General features: G+C 39.6%; 1 protein-coding gene across 1 annotated transcript; it reads right to left on the bottom strand.

Annotated features, from left to right (window-relative positions):
- Window positions 1-5,061: 5,061 nt before the first annotated feature.
- Window positions 5,062-19,234, bottom strand: clcnk (chloride voltage-gated channel K). The gene is made up of 19 exons (XM_088993861.1): window positions 19,076-19,234; window positions 17,611-17,742; window positions 17,226-17,354; window positions 16,587-16,726; window positions 16,432-16,509; window positions 15,603-15,675; window positions 14,882-15,007; window positions 13,366-13,450; window positions 13,059-13,160; window positions 12,740-12,824; window positions 11,733-11,879; window positions 10,506-10,575; window positions 9,337-9,435; window positions 8,011-8,227; window positions 7,514-7,647; window positions 6,573-6,646; window positions 5,618-5,698; window positions 5,175-5,261; window positions 5,062-5,100 (listed from the first exon to the last, which is right to left on the bottom strand). Exons 1-19 carry the CDS (start codon window positions 19,227-19,229, stop codon window positions 5,062-5,064), a joined length of 2,052 nt encoding a protein of 683 aa, XP_088849987.1. The 5' UTR covers window positions 19,230-19,234.
- Between the last annotated feature and the right edge of the window lie 163 nt (window positions 19,235-19,397).

The raw sequence follows: 19,397 nt of genomic DNA, 5'->3' as shown, positions 1-19,397 counted from the left end.
AGGTGAAGGGATACAACATAAACCAACGCTATCTTGACAAAGGCAACTGGAACCGTCTCCACAACACCCCACCAAAAGGATGACGACATCAGAGGAGAGGGATCCAATCAACTGCTGATTTCTTTGTTTGAGCCAAATTTGAATATGCATGTGGGACACCTTTAAATCTGGGCTGCTCAGTCTCAGTCTTTGTCTTTTGTCTCTCTAACTGATTTGGGGCACACGAATATTTTCTGTGTCAGGGAGCTGAGACCCAGAATTCTGCATTAGATCAATTTGTTAGGAATAAATCATCTGTGAGTAACTTGCCGGCGTTTTTGGTGATCTCTCTCACAACGAACATGGCAATTGTGAGGTTACAACGTTGCGCAATAAGGTAAATATTTAATTCCGTTCATAATATTTACAATTTTAAAGATAACCGTAAAATGCTAATATTAGCCTGTAATATTTAAACCTAACACTATAATGTTTTTTTAAAATCAAGAATGTACCTACTACAAATGCTACCTTGCTTAATTTACGATAAATGTGCATGGCTATAGATTTTGCTGCAGTAGTCGATTGTTATTGTGGTGCACAATGCAACGTTTGCATTGCTTACTACGAGCCACAAAGCCCCTTTCATAAGTCTCACGTACACTTTACAGTCACGGTTTAATGTAAATTTACGTTTTGTAGCGTCACATATGTTGTTAGCTTCTTTTGAATCTTTCTTCTGGGCTGAGGTTCTGTGCATCTATTTTGGAAAATGACATGCAATTGCACGACTTTATAACGCTTGCGAAAGTCCGTAAGAAAGAAGCAGGCTTCTGATTGGCTGCCGTGCCGAGTATGCAAATTTCAACTGCAGGTAGTCGAAGTTTGTGTGCTCGGCGACGGTACACGTGTATTGTTTGCGCGTGAAGGTGAGGGCGTCAGCATAGAAATAGATAGGTTTAGAAGTGCCCAAAGGAGGCAATGCCATTGCGCCCGCGGTCACCAGGTCGTGACGTCACCGATGACGTCTCGAGTTGCAGCCTCTGACACGGTTCCGTACCATATGAATAAATTTTCGTCGATTTTCTTCCGGTATTCGACGAAATTCTAATACTTTGTGGCTAAATATGTTTTAGAAGACAACCACTTCACTCTCACGTCGTCTTTCGGCGCGATGTGAAGTCGGACAAGTCCAAAAACCTCAATTTTCAAGATCAGATATGCTTTGGATTATATTTTTTTTATAATCCAAAACATACAATTGCAATTAAATACACCACTATTGATGTATATTTATTCAGAGTCTAAAAATGTAATGAATAATAGAAATGACAGCTCTTTAAGATTGAAAATTCAAATACATAGTATAATTATCTTTTGAGTGTGATTGTAACCAATCTTCAAACGTGAAAAAAATAACATTCATAAAGAATGATCATACTTAATTGGTGATCGGAATTGGACTAAATCAGAAATTGTAGAGGATTAGGTAACACTGTGTATAGTGTATATATGTGTGAAATCTACAACGGATCAAAAAGATCAAGAAGTAATTATTAGTATGTTGTATGAGCAGAGTCGGCTAACCTGGGGCGCGTTTCACTAAACTTTGCTATTTAGCAATATTGCTAAGCGTTAACAATATTGCTAAATGATGTTTAGCGAGACACGTTTTTAGCGTTAACAATGAACTTAGCAATATATTAGCAATATTGCTAAGTTAGCAATGTTTAGTGAAACACACACCCCTGCAGTTCAAATTTAGTGTTGAATTAGTTACATGCTTGAGGAGGCAGAGCCAATTCAATTTCATACTAATGAAGAACAGCTAGAACGTACTTATACACAGTCGAAGATCGAAAACAGGACGAAAATTAGTCGCTAAAACATCGCAAAACGAATGATTATTTTTTCTTTTTATAGAAATTTCATTTTCACTCACTTGAAGAACGAAATTCCTTTGTTTTTCAGCTTGTAGTTGAAGCATCCGTAAGCGAAACATTGCGGCCCCCAACTGTTGTTCCTTTTTACAGCATCCATACGTTAAATAGACCTAAATACGCTCAAACCTATCCTATTTCTATGCCAAACCAAGCCACGTTACTATGGACGCTACAACTCGTGCCGTCACTTCCGGGTTTGCAATCAACCTCGTCTCTACGCCACTTCTAAACCTATCTATTTCTGTGGGCGTCAGTGGAGAGTTTGTTGAGCGCGCGGTCAGGACAAATCATCTATGATTTGGCGGAATTTAACACAAGTAGGTATTATTGAGCTTGAATATTTCGTTGCGTAATAATATGTTTTGAATGTTGAAAGTGATTCCATTTTCAATAAATGTTGATTTCTCTAACTTTGCCCCTTCAATGAAAAATTATTAAAAACAGACACAATCTTGCCATCAACACGGATCAACCCGTGGCTAAATATGTTTTAGAAGACAACCACTTCACTCTCACGTCGTCTTTCGGCGCGATGTGAAGTCGGACAAGTCCAAAAACCTCAATTTTCAAGATCAGATATGCTTTGGATTATAATTTTTTTATAATCCAAAACATACAATTGCAATTAAATACACCACTATTGATGTATATTTATTCAGAGTCTAAAAATGTAATGAATAATAGAAATGACAGCTCTTTAAGATTGAAAATTCAAATACATAGTATAATTATCTTTTGAGTGTGATTGTAACCAATCTTCAAACGTGAAAAAAATAACATTCATAAAGAATGATCATACTTAATTGGTGATCGGAATTGGACTAAATCAGAAATTGTAGAGGATTACGTAACACTGTGTATAGTGTATATATGTGTGAAATCTACAACGGATCAAAAAGATCAAGAAGTAATTATTAGTATGTTGTATGAGCAGAGTCGGCTAACCTGGGGCGCGTTTCACTAAACTTTGCTATTTAGCAATATTGCTAAGCGTTAACAATATTGCTAAATGATGTTTAGTGAGACACGTTTTTTAGCGTTAACAATGAACTTAGCAATATATTAGCAATATTGCTAAGTTAGCAATGTTTAGTGAAACACACACCCCTGCAGTTCAAATTTAGTGTTGAATTAGTTACATGCTTGAGGAGGCAGAGCCAATTCAATTTCATACTAATGAAGAACAGCTAGAACGTACTTATACACAGTCGAAGATCGAAAACAGGACGAAAATTAGTCGCTAAAACATCGCAAAACGAATGATTATTTTTTCTTTTTATAGAAATTTCATTTTCACTCACTTAAAGAACGAAATTCCTTTGTTTTTCAGCTTGTAGTTGAAGCATCCGTAAGCGAAACATTGCGGCCCCCAACTGTTGTTCCTTTTTACAGCATCCATACGTTAAATAGACCTAAATACGCTCAAACCTATCCTATTTCTATGCCAAACTAAGCCATATTACTATGGACGCTACAACTCGTGCCGTCACTTCCGGGTTTGCAATCAACCTCGTCTCTACGCCACTTCTAAACCTATCTATTTCTATGGGCGTCAGTGGAGAGTTTGTTGAGCGCGGTCAGGACAAATCATCTATGATTTGGCGGAATTTAACACAAGTAGGTATTATTGAGCTTGAATATTTCGTTGCGTAATAATATGTTTTGAATGTTGAAAGTGATTCCATTTTCAATAAATGTTGATTTCTTTAACTTTGCCCCTTCAATGAAAAATTATTAAAAACAGACGCAATCTTGATAAATCACAGTGCATATGTTATTTTAATCTACAGTAAAGTCTCGTTATATCGATATCGGATATATCGATAGTCCCGGTTATATCGATACTATTTCTATGCACGCACAGAGAAAATTACATGCAAACAGGGTCGGATATATCGATAGTCCCAGTTATATCGATATTTTTTCGGACTCCCTTGAATATCGATATAACGAGACTTTACTGTATTTCCATTTCCTCCTCCAAGTATCTGCGAAATAGTATGTAAACGCCATATTCCTTGAGACAAATTTATTAACTGATCAGGGATATTTTGTCACATTTGAAAGACAGTTAATAAATTGGGTTGTAGTGTTTTTACTGTGCTATGAGGTTTGTACACACTACATTTAAAGGACAACCGGCACCATTTTTTTGTGTTTCCCACTGACATCAGAAAAACGTTTTATAGCATCTAAAATACCCAAATCAGGCAGGCTGATATTTTAGTTAAATGAAAAACACAAAAATGACTTCAAAATGAATCCCGAAATGGCCAGTTTCAGAAGGTCCCACCCCCTTGTTCGTGACGTCACGCCAAGACGTCTTGCCTTGTTCGAGAATCAAAACAATGGCTTCAGATTCGGAGAAGATGTTTTCTTGTTACTCATCCAGTTATGAATATGATTCAAATAGTTCTGAAGAGGAAAGCATAAATGTTTGCAATTGATTCAAGGAGTCCTCCCATATCAATTCGAGCCATCAATGACAGCAATGTAGCACCCAGAAAATGCAGAAGATTGCGCCCAAGCTCCGTTGGAAATGGGCTGATTTGTCCGCTGGGAATTTGTGTCAGCGAATATCAAATAGTTGTCTTGGTGCAACACACAACGATTCACCATGGCATTATTTATGTGTTTTCCTTCTAATTTTGCCATCAACACGGATCAACACGAAGTTTTCAGACCAAACAAAGTACCCAAAATGCATTGTGTCGCTTTCTCGGTAAGGGGCGGTCCAAACGTGACGTCACATGGGGATCGTCATCAACTCGAAAACAAGACTTCATGAATATTCAGCGCAAGTCTTAAAACGTAAACTATAGCTATATGCTGTGGAATCTTTGTAAAATACGCTCAGTCGAAATCATTTGAAGTGATTTTATAAATTATGGACATAACTTGTCCGGAGGCGTCGGTTGTCCTTTAATGCTTTAGGTTTAGTATTTCCGGCCCAAACACTCCCTCCAAATGCTCCTGGCCCGGATCCTCTGTCAAATTTTAGAACCCAATGCGGCCCGCAAGTCAAAAAGTTTGCCCACCCCTGGTTTTGCCTCTTTTCTTTCATTTCTTGGATTTGCATAACATGCACATTTAATGCAGGTTAGTGAAAAGGTCAGGGACGTCTGTTTCTCCTCAGGCCTTAGATTTCTTTTGCAATGTCTTCTAAAATTCTCTTCATCTGAAGAACAAAACACATTTGTATTGATCCACATGGCAAGAGGGCATATGAGCCTGACCGTGCACAAAAGTTACCTCAGACCATGTGACTTGCCCAATCAGCCTTCCTCTCTCAGTGACAAACACAGTCTGCTCCCCAGCAAGTCTAAGGATGCTTAAAGTCTGAAAGAAACATTGGAATAATCGTTCTCTTCCAATCAGTCAAATTAACAATTTGAAAAGAACGTCTTTTCATGCGTCTGCATAAAGAACAACTAATAGCAATTTTTTGGAAGTGGTTTCAGCCATTGTGGCCTGCGCAGGTGTAAGGTTTTGATCAAATATTTGTTACCAAATTGTCATTTTGGCATGCCATCTCCAAGACGCTCCTTCTGGGGTAAATTGTAAGTCAAACAAAAAAATTGTTGTACGATTTGGAATTGTCGTACAAGGTTGACTTGCTTTATTTTAAATGTGAGCTTCTCAAATGAATTATTTATTGAAATGCAATAACAATACTGCAATAAAAATCTTCTCACCTCCTGAATGGTGCTGTGAGGACACAACAGGGCAAAACAAGGTTGAATGTTGCATACCTCCTCTAAATGCCGATCCACTCTCTGAACAGGGTCCAAAACAAAAAAAGGTCAGACTTTTTAATGTGTTTTTTTTTTCTCCAAACAATTGTGTGATTGGTTAAACTTTTGAGAAACGGGAATTTGTTTCTCCTAAAAGTCAAAGAAGGAAGAGAGGAGGTAATAATTACTGGCCTTTTTCTGCATGCGACAAGCAATGGCGTAATTGCAAAGTACAGGTATTCACATTGTTCACCTGTCACGACTTACGATACCCATTTGAAATAAAAATAAAAAACTCCCCTCGTCGCATTTTTCTTTTCTGGGGATTCCATCCACTGGCTCAAAAACAAAAAATTCAAAATTCAACTCTGACAATTATTGGACACAACGTACACATCTAAATTTTGGGCTGGTCCCTGTTCAACGTGCGTGTGCGTGTGTGTGTGTGTGTGTGCGCGTGTGCGTGTGCGCGTGTGCGTGTGCGTGTTTGTGTGTGTGGTTTTGTCCTATTTCTGTCACGCCACAAGATGTCGTACGACCGCACCAAAGGCTTCACTAAACAGAAAAGAAGAATTATTGCCAAGAAAACATGTTTTAGTGCGACATCTGACTTAGGTACCACTGCAATGGGATAGGAGATACATTTTGCCTTGGTTGTTTGTGACATTTAGGTGACTTTTTAAAAAATTATATAATCTGTAAACCTTTGCATTGTGAAAAAGCTACAATATGACTGACACATGAAACTGTTTTGGCATCATAGTATGTACATACTTAGTTTTTTGTGTTCTACACTAAACATGAATATGCATGTGCGTGTGTGTGTGTGTGTGTGTGTGTGTGTGTGTGTGTGTGTGTGTGTGTGTGTGTGTGTGTGTGTGTGTGTGTGTGTGTGTGTGTGTTTGGACAATTTTACCTGGGAAATTCCACACTGATGCAGAAACATCAGCAGCTGTGATCGCGTAACAAAGCCCAGCAATGTGGGCGCCTCTTCAAAGGAGAGAAGAGCACAAACAGAGTTGGGTCAAACAAGGGATGAAAGATTACTCAGTAAATGTCTCTTCATCATGAGCGATCATAAACATCCTTCTCAGAGCAACTGTTTCATCACAAGACAACAACTAAACACGTCCAATTTACAATTATCTATACAGTTCACAACTTCAAGATGACTTCAAGATGGCCCCGCGAGAATGGTTGCCTTTCCAGCAGCTCCTGTATTTTGTTTTTCTACTTTTTTCTTTCTTCTTCCTTTCTCCAGTGCAAGAGTATTAACTGCAAGAGTGCAACAGTATTAACTCATTCAATGTCAGACGTGTAAAAATGTGTCCACTCCAAAGCCAGGGTTTTTTGTCATTGTCACTCGAATTCCAGGACCCATACAATATTGAGTTTTAGGACTACATAAACATTCAATACAGCGTTAGAAACCTTAGACTCTTCTTTCGTCAAAAAAAAAATGAGTTTAAAAAATGTGTTTATTCCTAAATTATATGGGTCTGGAGTTATTTGAGTTTGAAATGAAAATACATAATCCATACATATTGGTTTATATAGCGCTTTAACAACTGCTGAAGCTGGAACAAAGCGTTAACATGGAAAAGGGGAAATGCTGCCCCCTGGTGGAAAAGAAAAAAACATTGCCAGAGGTCATGGCCAGCGCTTTATCGGCACCTAAGCATGAAAAAACAAAAACTGAATAAATGCAGGAATGGTGCTCTATGTCATATTTTCAATTCCCGAATAAATGAGTTCAAGGCTAATGCATTCCAATCCAATGTGACTTGCAAACTGTTGTGAGCTTTATGTCTGATAATGCAGAGAAGGAACATTATTTTCCACATGTTCTCAGCCCACCGTGTGAGTTCACGACAGGGATTTGCATTTCGCTGCTGCTGTTCATAACATGTCGGACCTCCTGCGGGCCGGCCGTTTTCTGCAGCTGCACTCTCGTTGCTCCCAAAATGTGTCCCAACTGTATGGAGAGAAGCCTGTCAAAGAAGAGACACGATCTACTCAAAGCAGCCGCCAATGTCAAAAGCTTTCATCTCATATTTGTCACCACAATTCTGTGGGGATTGAAGCTGTTACAGAGGGCTAAATTAGATTTGCTCCCCCATTCATTGCGCTGGTTCAGGTTGAGTTTCTTGCTCGTTGTGTCCTTGAGAGTTTTGAAAGGTGCTTATAAATGAAATATATTATTCTTATTCTTATTCTTATTCTTATTCTTATTCTTATTCTTATTCTTATTCTTATTCTTATTCTTATTCAGGAGATGGGATCCATGCATTGAAATGATCGTACTTTGATAAATCCAACATAGCATTTGTTGCACAGATGAACACTTGGTATACCCTGCACGTGTCCTGATGAGAGAGGGCAGGTGCGGCAGCCTCTTGCTGATGGAGACAGCGTCATAGAAAGATGGGCGGCTGCCAGCACGAGCGACACCATTGGCCAGCAGAGTGGCAAGGAGGACGGGAACAATGTGGCTGAATTGACCGGTTAACTCTATGGCCAAGAGGGCCGGTGATAAGGTGTGCGTCACAGCCCCGGAGAATGCCGCTGCACCTATGCAAAGACAACAGCGACACACACCAGATTGAATTATGTACAGTATGTATGTATGAGACATGAGACCAATTCATTATTCAAATGGAACACATCATAACTCATAAATGGTTCTATATTCTGTCCATTCATCCATTTTCTAATGTGATTATCCTAACAAGGATCACTGGGAGCACTGGAGCCAATCTCAAACTTCTTCAGGCAGTAAGTAAGGGACACCCTGAACCGGTTGCCAACCAATCACAGGCCACACAGAGATGAACAACCATTCGCGCTCACACTCACACAGAGGGACAATTTGGAGTTTTCAATCAGGCTACAATCCATGTTTATGGAATGTCGGGGGGGGGGGGGGGGAGATCCCGGGGAAAAAAACCATGGAGGCCCGAGGAGAACATGCAAACTTTACACAGAACGGCCGGAACTCGAATTGAACTTTTGCACTGTGAAGTTGATATGCTAGCCAGTCAACAATAGTGGCAGCCAGTACTGAGAAAAAAAAATAAAAAATGTTACAATTATTTTAAATTGCACCATGCATTGGATTGGATTTAATTAACTTTATTAGTGTCGCAGTGGAGCCATTTACATTTCACAGCAGCAAAGTGATGAAAGTAAGAGGAAAGGAAAGGAAGAAGTAGAAAAACAAAATACAGGAGCTGTTGTAAAGGCAGCAACTCTCACGTCGCCATCTTGAAGTCAAGACAACAACAAAAAAACTAAATAAATAATGTCACACAACACAAAAGACACAGACAGTCATTCAATCATAAAAACCTTTCTGCACCCTCTTTGTTGCAAGAAGCATTTCTGATGAAAGAGGAGATGATCAAAACGTCCTTTTCACCAGTGGATCAGGGACATAATGGTGGAATCGCAACGTCTACTACAAACGTTGAAAGCAAACACAAAGCTGTAGCATCCATTGATGAAAAGAGATTGTCTCACATCCGTCCCACGTAAATATGCTTCGATTCCAAGCCGCGACAGTTACACATACGCTAACGCTCCTTTCCTCTCATCGCGGGCTCCTCAAGACATTACCATTTGAATGCATTGTACTTGTTAGACTCGATAATGCTGTATGTTTTTTTTTTGTTTTTTTTTACCAGCAAGTGCATATGCCCCAGGATTGATAGAAGACCATTCCTGCATGCGGGAGGAAATGTAAAGTATTCCTTCAGCAAGCAAACGACCCATAGCTGCCCCTGAAAATATGGAAAACAAAACAAAGATAAGGATCAACTAAAAACATCTGTATAAAATAATCTGACTTGCTAAAATCGGAAACTCAGATTTATTTTCTCATTGCTTTCTCACATTACAGCACATATTGCAACACCCAATATTGAATAGAAATACCCACATATCCCTATTCGCGTGCATTTGTTCTATATATATAACAATTGAGATCAAGGCAAACAATTTCAAAGAACTGTTCACAACATTATTATTTTGTAAAAAGAAAGGAATTCTCACCAGATGTGATTGAAAATCTAAGTTTGCAAAATTCATATGTGTACATCTAGGTTTGCATGAGTAGTTTACAACTGTTTAATACTCTATGACAGGGGTGTCAAAGTAATTTTTTGCCGCAGGCCACATTGTAGTTATGGTTTCCTCTCGAGGGCCGTTATGAATTTGGGGAACCCATTAGAATGTTTAAATCCCTTCAAATATTACATATAGAGCACACAGCAAATTAATGTATAACTCGTTTTCAAATCTGAAGTCAAGAATAATGACTTTTATTGTGGCTGACATCCAAAAATATGAAATTTTGGCTTGGATTTTAGCAATCATCATGGAATTTAACAAGTTTGATTTGCTTTCGCAGGCCGAAAAAAAATGATGTGGTGGGCCGGATTTGGCCCGCGGGCCTTGACTTTGACACCTGTGCTCTATGATTTCATTGGGGAAATGCATTTTATTAGTTGTTCTTAAGTTTATATTCAAATGGATGGTGACTTAGTCACAATTTAAAAAAAAAAACAAAACAATTTTTGGGCCAACAAGAGTTGAGATCAAATCATCTAAAAATTACTTCCAAACTCAAATGTATGCATCCTGGAGGTTTTTTTGTTCAGTGGAATGTAATTTCATTTCAATATAAATCTAATGGAAAGTACGCCATTGGGTAGATCAGGGATAACTACAATTGCCCACTGAATCTTAACGTGTTTGTGTGTCACAAATGCTTTTGAAAAGACACCACAGCTGCCATCTTGTTTCAATGACACACCACAGACATTTACATTTTACGGGGGTAAGCACTCACCATAGATGAAGACTGGCATGAAGTACCCGGCCGGCAGAGGCAAAGTGCAGGCAAGCACAGACATCCACAGCTGAGAATCAACAATGTAAATCTCACCACAGGCCTCACAAATCCAATTCAATCTGGCTGCATTCATTCTGCAGCATCAATTTGACGCAAATAATGGTGGGTGAAAAGTAAACACAGGCTTATTATGGATGGTCTGAGTAAAAGGACACAAATAAAGATCTAATAAAGTAAAAAAAGACAACCATGGTCTAATAAACACTGAAATGTTCCCTCTGCCGGAAGCAGCTGAATGCATTGTCTTTGCCTACACATGCTTGTTTTTCTCAGTCACGAAATGCCACATAAATACAAACCCTTTATACCAAATACAATAAAGCGAATCTAATAACAGCCTGACTCTGTCCTATGTGGTAGCTTTTCCATGGTACTTTTTAGAGGCCACAGCAAGGCAACAATGAAATCAAATATGGTTAAGTATTGTTGCAAACACAATATATGTGTACTCCACTATGTATGGGTATTTTTTTCTTATATGTTAGTAGAAAGAACCTGGGAGTAAAACCATCTTTGTGACTGCTTTATCTCCTGTATATGATAGTTGTCCACGTTAAGCGCTTTGTTACAGATTCAGCTGTCATTAAAGCGCTATATAAATCAATATGTATTGTGTTGTATTGTATTGTATTGTATTGTATTGTATTGTATTGTATTGCATTGCATTGCATTCTGCCGTGGCAGTGTCCAGGTTTTTTTTTCCAGTGTGAAAGCTTCTATGCATTTTATGGTTTCTGCTTTTGCCATGTGTTTCACAAAATGCAACTGCTTTTCATCGTCTGAAATGTAGCAAAGCCAGTGGCCGAGACCCACCACTCGAGAAATTCATATTAGTATTAGTATGGTCTGCGGGTATGACTACTGTGACTGACTGCACAGGTTTTGCTTTAGTCTTGTGAACAACTGAGCATGGATTTGTCGCGATCGAATTGAAATAGAGATTCCATCAAACACATTTTCACACCAAATATATACACGCTGGCAAGAGATTCTCAGCTGTTTTAACAGACAACAATTCCTTTCAAATCCAGTTTTAAAACGACGCTGCCGCTTCAAATGTCTAGTAATCATGATATGTCGTATTGTCCTATGAAAATGTCAGCCACATGGTGCGTGATATCAAGGCTAATTTTGTCTTCAGTACATTCGGTCCTCCGTTTGTACCTTCATTAGCAGAAAGACAGTCAGCGACAGGTAGACGGAATAGTCAGATGAGCCCCACTCTGTCTCCAGCTGCCACGAGGCATTGTGAGATTGAGACGTCCACGGTGTGTTTTCCAGTAAAGAGGTGAGCAGCTGCTTCATGGTGGACTGAATTAACAGAAAATAATAAAGTGGCTATTTGTCTTTAAAACAACAACAAATTCCCACTGTGGATAAAAGCTGCAGAAATATCTAATGATGAACTCACATTACTCCAGTGTTTGCCAACCTTCATTTAGCTGAGACACATATTTTACATTAGAAATATATATATATATAAATATTGAAATAACAAAGACACTATTCTCATCATTTGTTTGTCACTTACACACGATAGGTCTGGATAGATGCATCAAGATCCATTTGTCGTAAATATAGTTTAATGATTTGGTGAAATTGGATAATAGCAAATCTGATCATCTCTCACTGCACAGTGGTTGGGAATCATCGCACTTGGCAATCTGTGCTCTGGTACGCTTGGCTAGGTCACCTCTCTGATGGGTCTCAAGGTCAGTACCCTTCCCACAAGAGAATGGTTATGACTCACCATCACTGGCACCTTATGTAGTAGAAACCAGCGGAACAATTACGATATCATGATTTTCTCCTAGCTCTTACAATTACATATAACAAAAGAACAAATTGCATTATATGTGTAAATATAGCAGAATAATTGTGACAATTTAGATTGTTGTACTTGTCTGCATTCATTAATATATAATAAGTAACGGACAACAAACTTTGCTAAAAATACAACTTTTGGAATTATAATATTTCATTTGAAGTGTCCTTGAATGTCTTCCTATTCACTGAAAGCAGAAGTAACTTGTATTTTATTTTCCTTTTGTTCCCATAGTGATTGATTGTAATTATGTTCCCATTCATATTAACAGCAAACAGAATTTTTTTGTGTGTAAAACTCCTGCCCGAAGTTCGAACCAGGAGTAGTTTTCTAGATGAAGACCCACCTTGGAAGCCATATGCTGTCCCACGGAGAGAGGGAAGGTAAGAGATGCCAGAAAGAAGGCCACTACGGCAGAGTACAGTACTTTCCTGCACACACGCATTACTGTCATTTCAATTTCATTTGCCATTATGATTGAATTTCATTTGTAGCTACCGTTAATTACTGACTCATCCATCTGAATGTAAAGAATTTAATTTTTGAACTATGTGAAGAATGTGCATGAATAGCACCATATAAATAAAGCTGCCCCTTCTCCACCATCGTGTGTGTGCATGTGTCTGTGTGTGTGTGTGTGTGTGTGTGTGTGTGGATGCACTCACTCCTTTTTCAGTATGTTGATGAGGGCAGCGTTTGTGGTGATGAGCTCTAGCATGAGGCGATGCAGGGAGAGGTATAAGCAGCTGACAGCTCCACAGAGCAACCTGTTCCAGCGCACACACACATACAAACACACGCGCACACGCAGACGCACGCGGTCATGATGAAGCTAGAACAACACAACAAATGAAGCTAGAACAACGCAACAGTTCAGTTTCCACATGGCCTAACGTGAATATGAATAAGTCAGACGTCTTCACTGGGATTGGAAATAAATTGGATATGAAGAGTCAGTCAGCGTCAGCTCACCCCAGCAGAGCAAAGAGCAGAATCTCTGACGGGAGGAAGGGTAATCCCGTGGGGAAATTGGTATGAAACAACACCCGAAGACTCTCTGAAGGGATAAAAGAAATCAAATTTTCCCTTCGTTTAAGTTCAATAAGCTTTTCCTGAAATATGAACCTGATATAAATTGCATCCAAAAAGTCATGTCTTCCTTTCAATGTTTTTTCCAACTCATTTAAATAATGGTGGATGGTTCGGTGCCTAACAATTATTGGACTTGTGCAAACAATCCTCGAGAGTGTGTGCGTGTGCGTGCGTGTGTGAGCGTGTGTGTGTGTGTGTGTGTGTGTGTGTTTGTATGACTAGTCTTGTGAGGACCACTGACATTTTATACCATACGTAGTGAGCACATTTTTGACAAGTGAGGACCTTTTGGCCAGTCCTCACAAGTTTTTCTTTCTAAAGGCTCTATATATGCATCTGTTAAAGTTTCAGAAAGGTCCTCACAAATTTTCATTTCACTTGGATACACACTTTTTACTCACTGTGTTTATGTGTGTGTGTGTGTGTGTGTGTGTGTGTGTGTGTGTGTGTGTGTGTGTGTGTGTGTGTGTGTTAATGAAAGGAAAACGTTCATACCACAACAAGTAAAATGATATTTTAACCAAATTCACCACAGGGGTGAGGACTTTGAATGAAGCCTTTCAGAAACCTCACTCCTGCTGTTATTTCAGTTTCAAGTCCGCTTTTTATTTCTTTGTTTTAAAAGACATTGAAGTGGGAAATGGGGTGACATTTAGTGTTCAAATGTAACAATAGTTCTTCTCTGAACTTATCAGCAACGGTGGTCCTCACTCCTTATCTGGAGTTATCCGGACCTCACAAATTGTTTTTTGAAACAGGAATGTGTGTGTGGGTGTGTGGGGGGGGGGGGGGGGGGTGCGCGCGTGCGTGTGTGTGTATATATGTGTGTGTGTGTGCATACAGGATGTTTGTCCACAAACAAAGATGACTTCAAACTGGTAGTGTCCGGCACATTGAGTTAAAATATCTGAAATCAGACAGAATTTCAATACCACTCCATCTCCGCTGTAAATAGCTGCCTGGAAGCTTTTGGAATCTCACGGTATTGATTTGCGCCCTCAAAGCTCAAAGAGCATTAAGAAGGTTCCGTTGCTGATGTTGATGGATAAGATTCAGGATGAGTCCTGTCGGTCCTAGTTGTGGAAGTGCCTTGAGGACATCTCTTGAAAAGAAGGTAAACATTGAAAAACTAAATGGTACAAATTTGTACAGCACCCCTGCAAATGGGCTTCAATTAAAGTGATAAATTGCCTCGGCTGATAAATTGACTGCACATACCTGTACAGTATAGTCACTAAATTGGCCTGCACGTCATGGAATATTGCTTCTTTTAGTTTGTTTATTAGCATTATAGGAGTTGAGCAGCTTGATAGACCTTTGATTCTAAATTTGCAACTTATAAATGTGTACATTAATTGTTCCCATCTTTTAATGCTATGGTTCAACCATGTTTTACCTTCATTGCCACTCCAGACAGATAACAAACGGAAGGTCAACGCGCCGCCGGCCACTGAGAAGAAAGATGGGAAGTAGTTCTGCATGTCGAAGTGTGAGGACATCAGCTCCATGCTGAAGAGCACACCTATGAGAATGGCAAACAAAACAAACACTGACCTTTACGAGCCTAATTAGCTTAGCTGTCTAACCTTGCTAATAGGGAGAGCAGTGGTTCTTAACCTGGGTTCGACCAAACCTGAGGGGTTCGGTGAATCTGTCTCAGGGGTTCGACAGAGCCTCTGCCGTGAAAGTTAAGACATTCGTGTCTGCCTAGCCTACTTGGCTATCGCTGGCAGGTGATCACATAACATTGCTTGTTCAATCTGTGCTGCGGGATATTTAGTTCGCTTCGTAGTGAATGTGTGACAGTTGTGATAGTACATCTCAAAATTAAAAAAAAACATACTTATGGCTTGAAAATTGCGTTAACCAAACGGTAATTGACAAGAAACACAACTACATTGCTTACGTTGCACCAGACAAAGGTACAAATAATACGTACATGTCATTTTAGCCATATAAATGTGTGTGTCTGCGTGTGTATACATAAGATAGAGTATAATAAATTTGCATGTTCATTGGAACTGTCAAGACATGTAAGTGAGGAGATGATAAAGATGAGGAGAGATTGAAAATGATGGAGGACCAAAAGAAGCAAAATCTAAGGACTTTTTTCTTACCACTAACAGGTGCTCCAAAGCAACTTGCAACACCAACTGCAGCGGCTACAACTAACATGTCTCCACCTGGTTTCTTCCAGACAACATAAAAAAAGGACGATGAGGTCATTTATTCAAACCACCTGACCTGAACTAAGTGGACGGCGTGCTTCCTCTCGGGGGCACCAAGCAACTTAAGGAAAGATGCAACAGCCTGTTTAAAAAATAGAAAATCAGAGCTGCAAGTAGAAATAAATGGACCTTCGTATCCCTGTGGTTTTGAACGTACAACTTTCTGTGAATATATTGCAGCTTATGATGTGAGTTTGAAAAGTGTCAGAAATGATATTATGGCAGCAATACATTTCTGCCAGTAGAGCCATCTACACTATGAATCTCTGAAGGTCAAATCATTTTTTAACAAATATGACAATTTTAGTAACAGAAATGACAAGTTTGGCCAAGAGCCAAGAACTGACAGAATTAACTTACTATTTGGATTTAATATTTTATGATGAGTCAAAAATTATGGCTTGCTTCACTCACACACAGTGAGGAAAAACTCAAGGTGGAAGTGAGTGTACAAAATAAACTCTAAAGTAGCAATAATAACAAAAAATCCTCAAACTTTGTGAAGGCATATACTGTATAGCTGTGATTATTCTTATTGATATGTCTACATGTGTTGCTCAACCATTTGTTTTCGAATGTAATTCAACATTTTGAGGCTTCAAAAACAGCAACTAGCCTTGCTAAGCTGAACAGTAGATGAATTGCTGGATCTAGTGAAATTAGATGGTCCAGTTGATGTTTTTTTTTTTTAATCAAAGGCTTCTTTCTAGAACCGTACCTGCTTTGTGGTTTGTAGTAGTGAGCAGAGATTGCTCAAGTAGCCAGCCATCATGGTGCAAAGATGCACAAATGGACCCTGATATTCGGAAAGAAACACCTATAATAAATAACAGATCATTTTGAAGCTGGATATGCAATGGAAAAAAACCTCACCATTTTTCCCAGGAAAATTGTGCTCCCAGCTGCCAGTGTACAAATGAGACCCAAGAACTTGATGAACATGTTGGTGAGGGATAAATAATGAGGAAGTTGTATCCCCGTCAACATGGTCCTCACCTCTGGTATTCCGGAGCCTGACCAAAATAAATGAATAAATAAATAAATACATTCAAAGGCTTCGAGGCATCCTTGCTTTGTACCGCTGAATAGCCATGCTAAAATAAGTGCAATAAAGCATTTCTTTGGGATAGTTCTCTCAGTACGTTCTAAAAATATCAATCAAGATGTTTTTTTTATGAAGCCAAACAAAAACAAAAAACAAACAAAACAAACGTGAACTAATGTTCAATTGTTCGTCAATTAAAACTTTTAAAACGACTATGCTAATTCAAATAAATGCAATCTCCATTACGTAACTGAAACAAGAAAGCAATATCTTAAACAAAGTATTATAACATGACAGTTTCATTTGTGGACAATTTCATTGATTGTCTCACTGCCAGTACCTCAGCCTAACTTCTATATAGCAATTTACGTACTATATGTATCCAGTGTGTACATATACATGATATGTACTTTATACATACATATATGGAATACAAGTGTACATATGTAACACCTGTGCAGACAGACCTGTGGAGAAGGGACAGATGTTGTGGCACAGTGAAGCTGAGATAGCACAGAGGCATACTGGGTAAAGAGTCCAACAGAAGAACTGAAGCAGACTGCTACCCTCCAGCTGGCTATAAAGCCACTGGTGAACTACACACACACACACACACACACGCACGCACGCACGCACGCACACACACACACACACACACACACACACACACACACACACACACACACACACACACACACACACACACACACACACACACATAAAATAGTGTACGTTTTTGTACTGTACAAACACAGCATAATGTCGGTTTTTCTTTTTCAATTGTTTCGTACAATATCCTATTAAACTTTGCTGCAATGGGTAACGTTGTCATCTTCATGTGTGTTTGTGTACCTGTCAGGAGCTTGCTTACACTCAGGTCCATAAGAAAGCTGAGAATGGCGCTTAACACACCGAGAGCAGCATAGACGTACCATTCCATCCCGCACACTCTTTCCAGGCAATATTTTAGCATCAAAAGACAACCTATGGGGTCATAAATGGGTAACAAATATGAATTTAAGTCTATAAATTAAATATGATACGGCATGAATTGAAACAATGTATACATTATAGTGTCACATCCTCGTCGACGCCAGGAGCGTGCCCCTCCCCTCCTGTCTCTTCCTCTGCTGCTCCTTAGAGCGGGCCCCTCCCTTCCTGGCTCTCCGGATTCACGCACCTGTCCCCCATTTCCTTAATTGTGCCTTCTGGCTATAAAAGCCACCCTTACCGTTCAGTTGTTGTCGGTGTATTCCAGGAAGTTCCCCGTCAACCCTCCGCACACAGGCCTGTTTTTGTCGGTGCCCTCGACCTTGCCTTCGACCTTGCCTTATTTTCTGTTCTTGCCATATGTGTCTCAGTAAAGACTCCACCGTGTATTTTGGATCCGACCTTAACCACGTTCCGTCGTCCCTCGAGTCTTGTCGCCACTCCTCGAGCGGACATGACATATAGATTAAGATGCCATATCTGCCGCCCGCCCAAACATGTCTGATTTCTTTTATGTTGAGAATTAATTGTTGCCTTCCTTGATGCAAAATTGCCCATCATGGCCTTGTGTGATATTTGCTCCCCAACTACGAAGTTGCAGTTTATGAGAGTGGGGTCAAGTAGGTTTCAATTAACTTGACCCTTCTCTGCTTGAGCCATTGGCACAGAAAGAAAGAGATTAATTTGAAGACTAATCTATTTGGCTATTTGTTTCCCGATCTGCTTCAAAAAGCCCCCCTCGTTGATACACAAGTCCGGCACTTTCACAAAGCAAAACCATTTTTTGTCATATGTGTGATTTTTTTTAAGCATGTCTTTCTCCATCCATCAATAACGAGGGCGTCAAACTATTTTTTTTTTTGCGCGGGCCACATTGTAGTTATGGTTTCGTCTCGAGGGCCGTCGTGAATTTGGAGAAGCCATTACAATGTTTAATCCCCTCTACATATTACATACAGAGAGCTCAACAAATTGATGAATGAATACTTGTCAAATCAGAAGTCAAGAATAATGTTTGTTATTGAGGTTTACATACGATCATTTGAAAATTTGGTCACAGGAGCAGCACGTAAAGTCGGGTCTCATGCTCGCCCCTCCTCATCCTCTGTCTAACTTTTCTCGGGAGAACGACAACAGTTATTGCCCCAAGTCAAGATATTGGATGGATGCTAGACATACAATTGTGGTAAAACCCCTACAATCACCAAGTCCAGCAAAGAAAGAGAAGCTTGACCTCAATTATATTAAGACCGTAAATGTCAAACGCTCTTGGGCACGCGTGTGATGAATTGATGTTATCTGCAACGATCAGAGTCAAATGTCAGACCTTTGAGAAATCCACGGGAGCGTCTGTATGGTTTCTGTGGATCAGCGAGGAGCAGCGTCGAACCCTGGAACGTCTCTTCATTTTGAATGCTTCTCTTGTGCCCTCGGTTGCCCCCGTCACTTTCACTCTGACCAGACTCATCCAGGAGCCTCATGGTGCCTTCAAAAGTTTGTGTTGATTCAAACCAGCACAGGCTAAAATCTGTGGATGTTACTGCTTGGTTAGCAAAGCTAAAACCCAAACTAAAGAGACTTACCTGAATACAGTAGGTGTGTTGTACGATATGTTGGCAAGTTCGTGTGTGTGCAGTTATTGCTGTAGG

Source organism: Hippocampus bargibanti, linkage group LG01 (assembly GCF_051943395.1).
Source record: "Hippocampus bargibanti isolate YZ-2025 linkage group LG01, ASM5194339v1, whole genome shotgun sequence".
Lineage (NCBI taxonomy): Eukaryota > Metazoa > Chordata > Actinopteri > Syngnathiformes > Syngnathidae > Hippocampus > Hippocampus bargibanti.
The sequence above is the reverse complement of the archived record's forward strand: the minus strand, read 5'-3'. Positions and strand labels throughout refer to the sequence as shown.

Bases quoted from the DNA above. Each gene is read 5' to 3' on its own strand.
- clcnk (XM_088993861.1), bottom strand. From the start codon at position 19,229: ATGAGGCTCCTGGATGAGTCTGGTCAGAGTGAAAGTGACGGGGGCAAC. The intron at 17,355-17,610 runs GTACACAAACAC...GTGTGTGTGTAG, and splicing joins TGTAAGCAAGCTCCTGACAG to TTCACCAGTGGCTTTATAGC. The intron at 16,727-17,225 runs GTCTGTCTGCAC...TATTTTGGTCAG, and splicing joins CATCTGTCCCTTCTCCACAG to GCTCCGGAATACCAGAGGTG.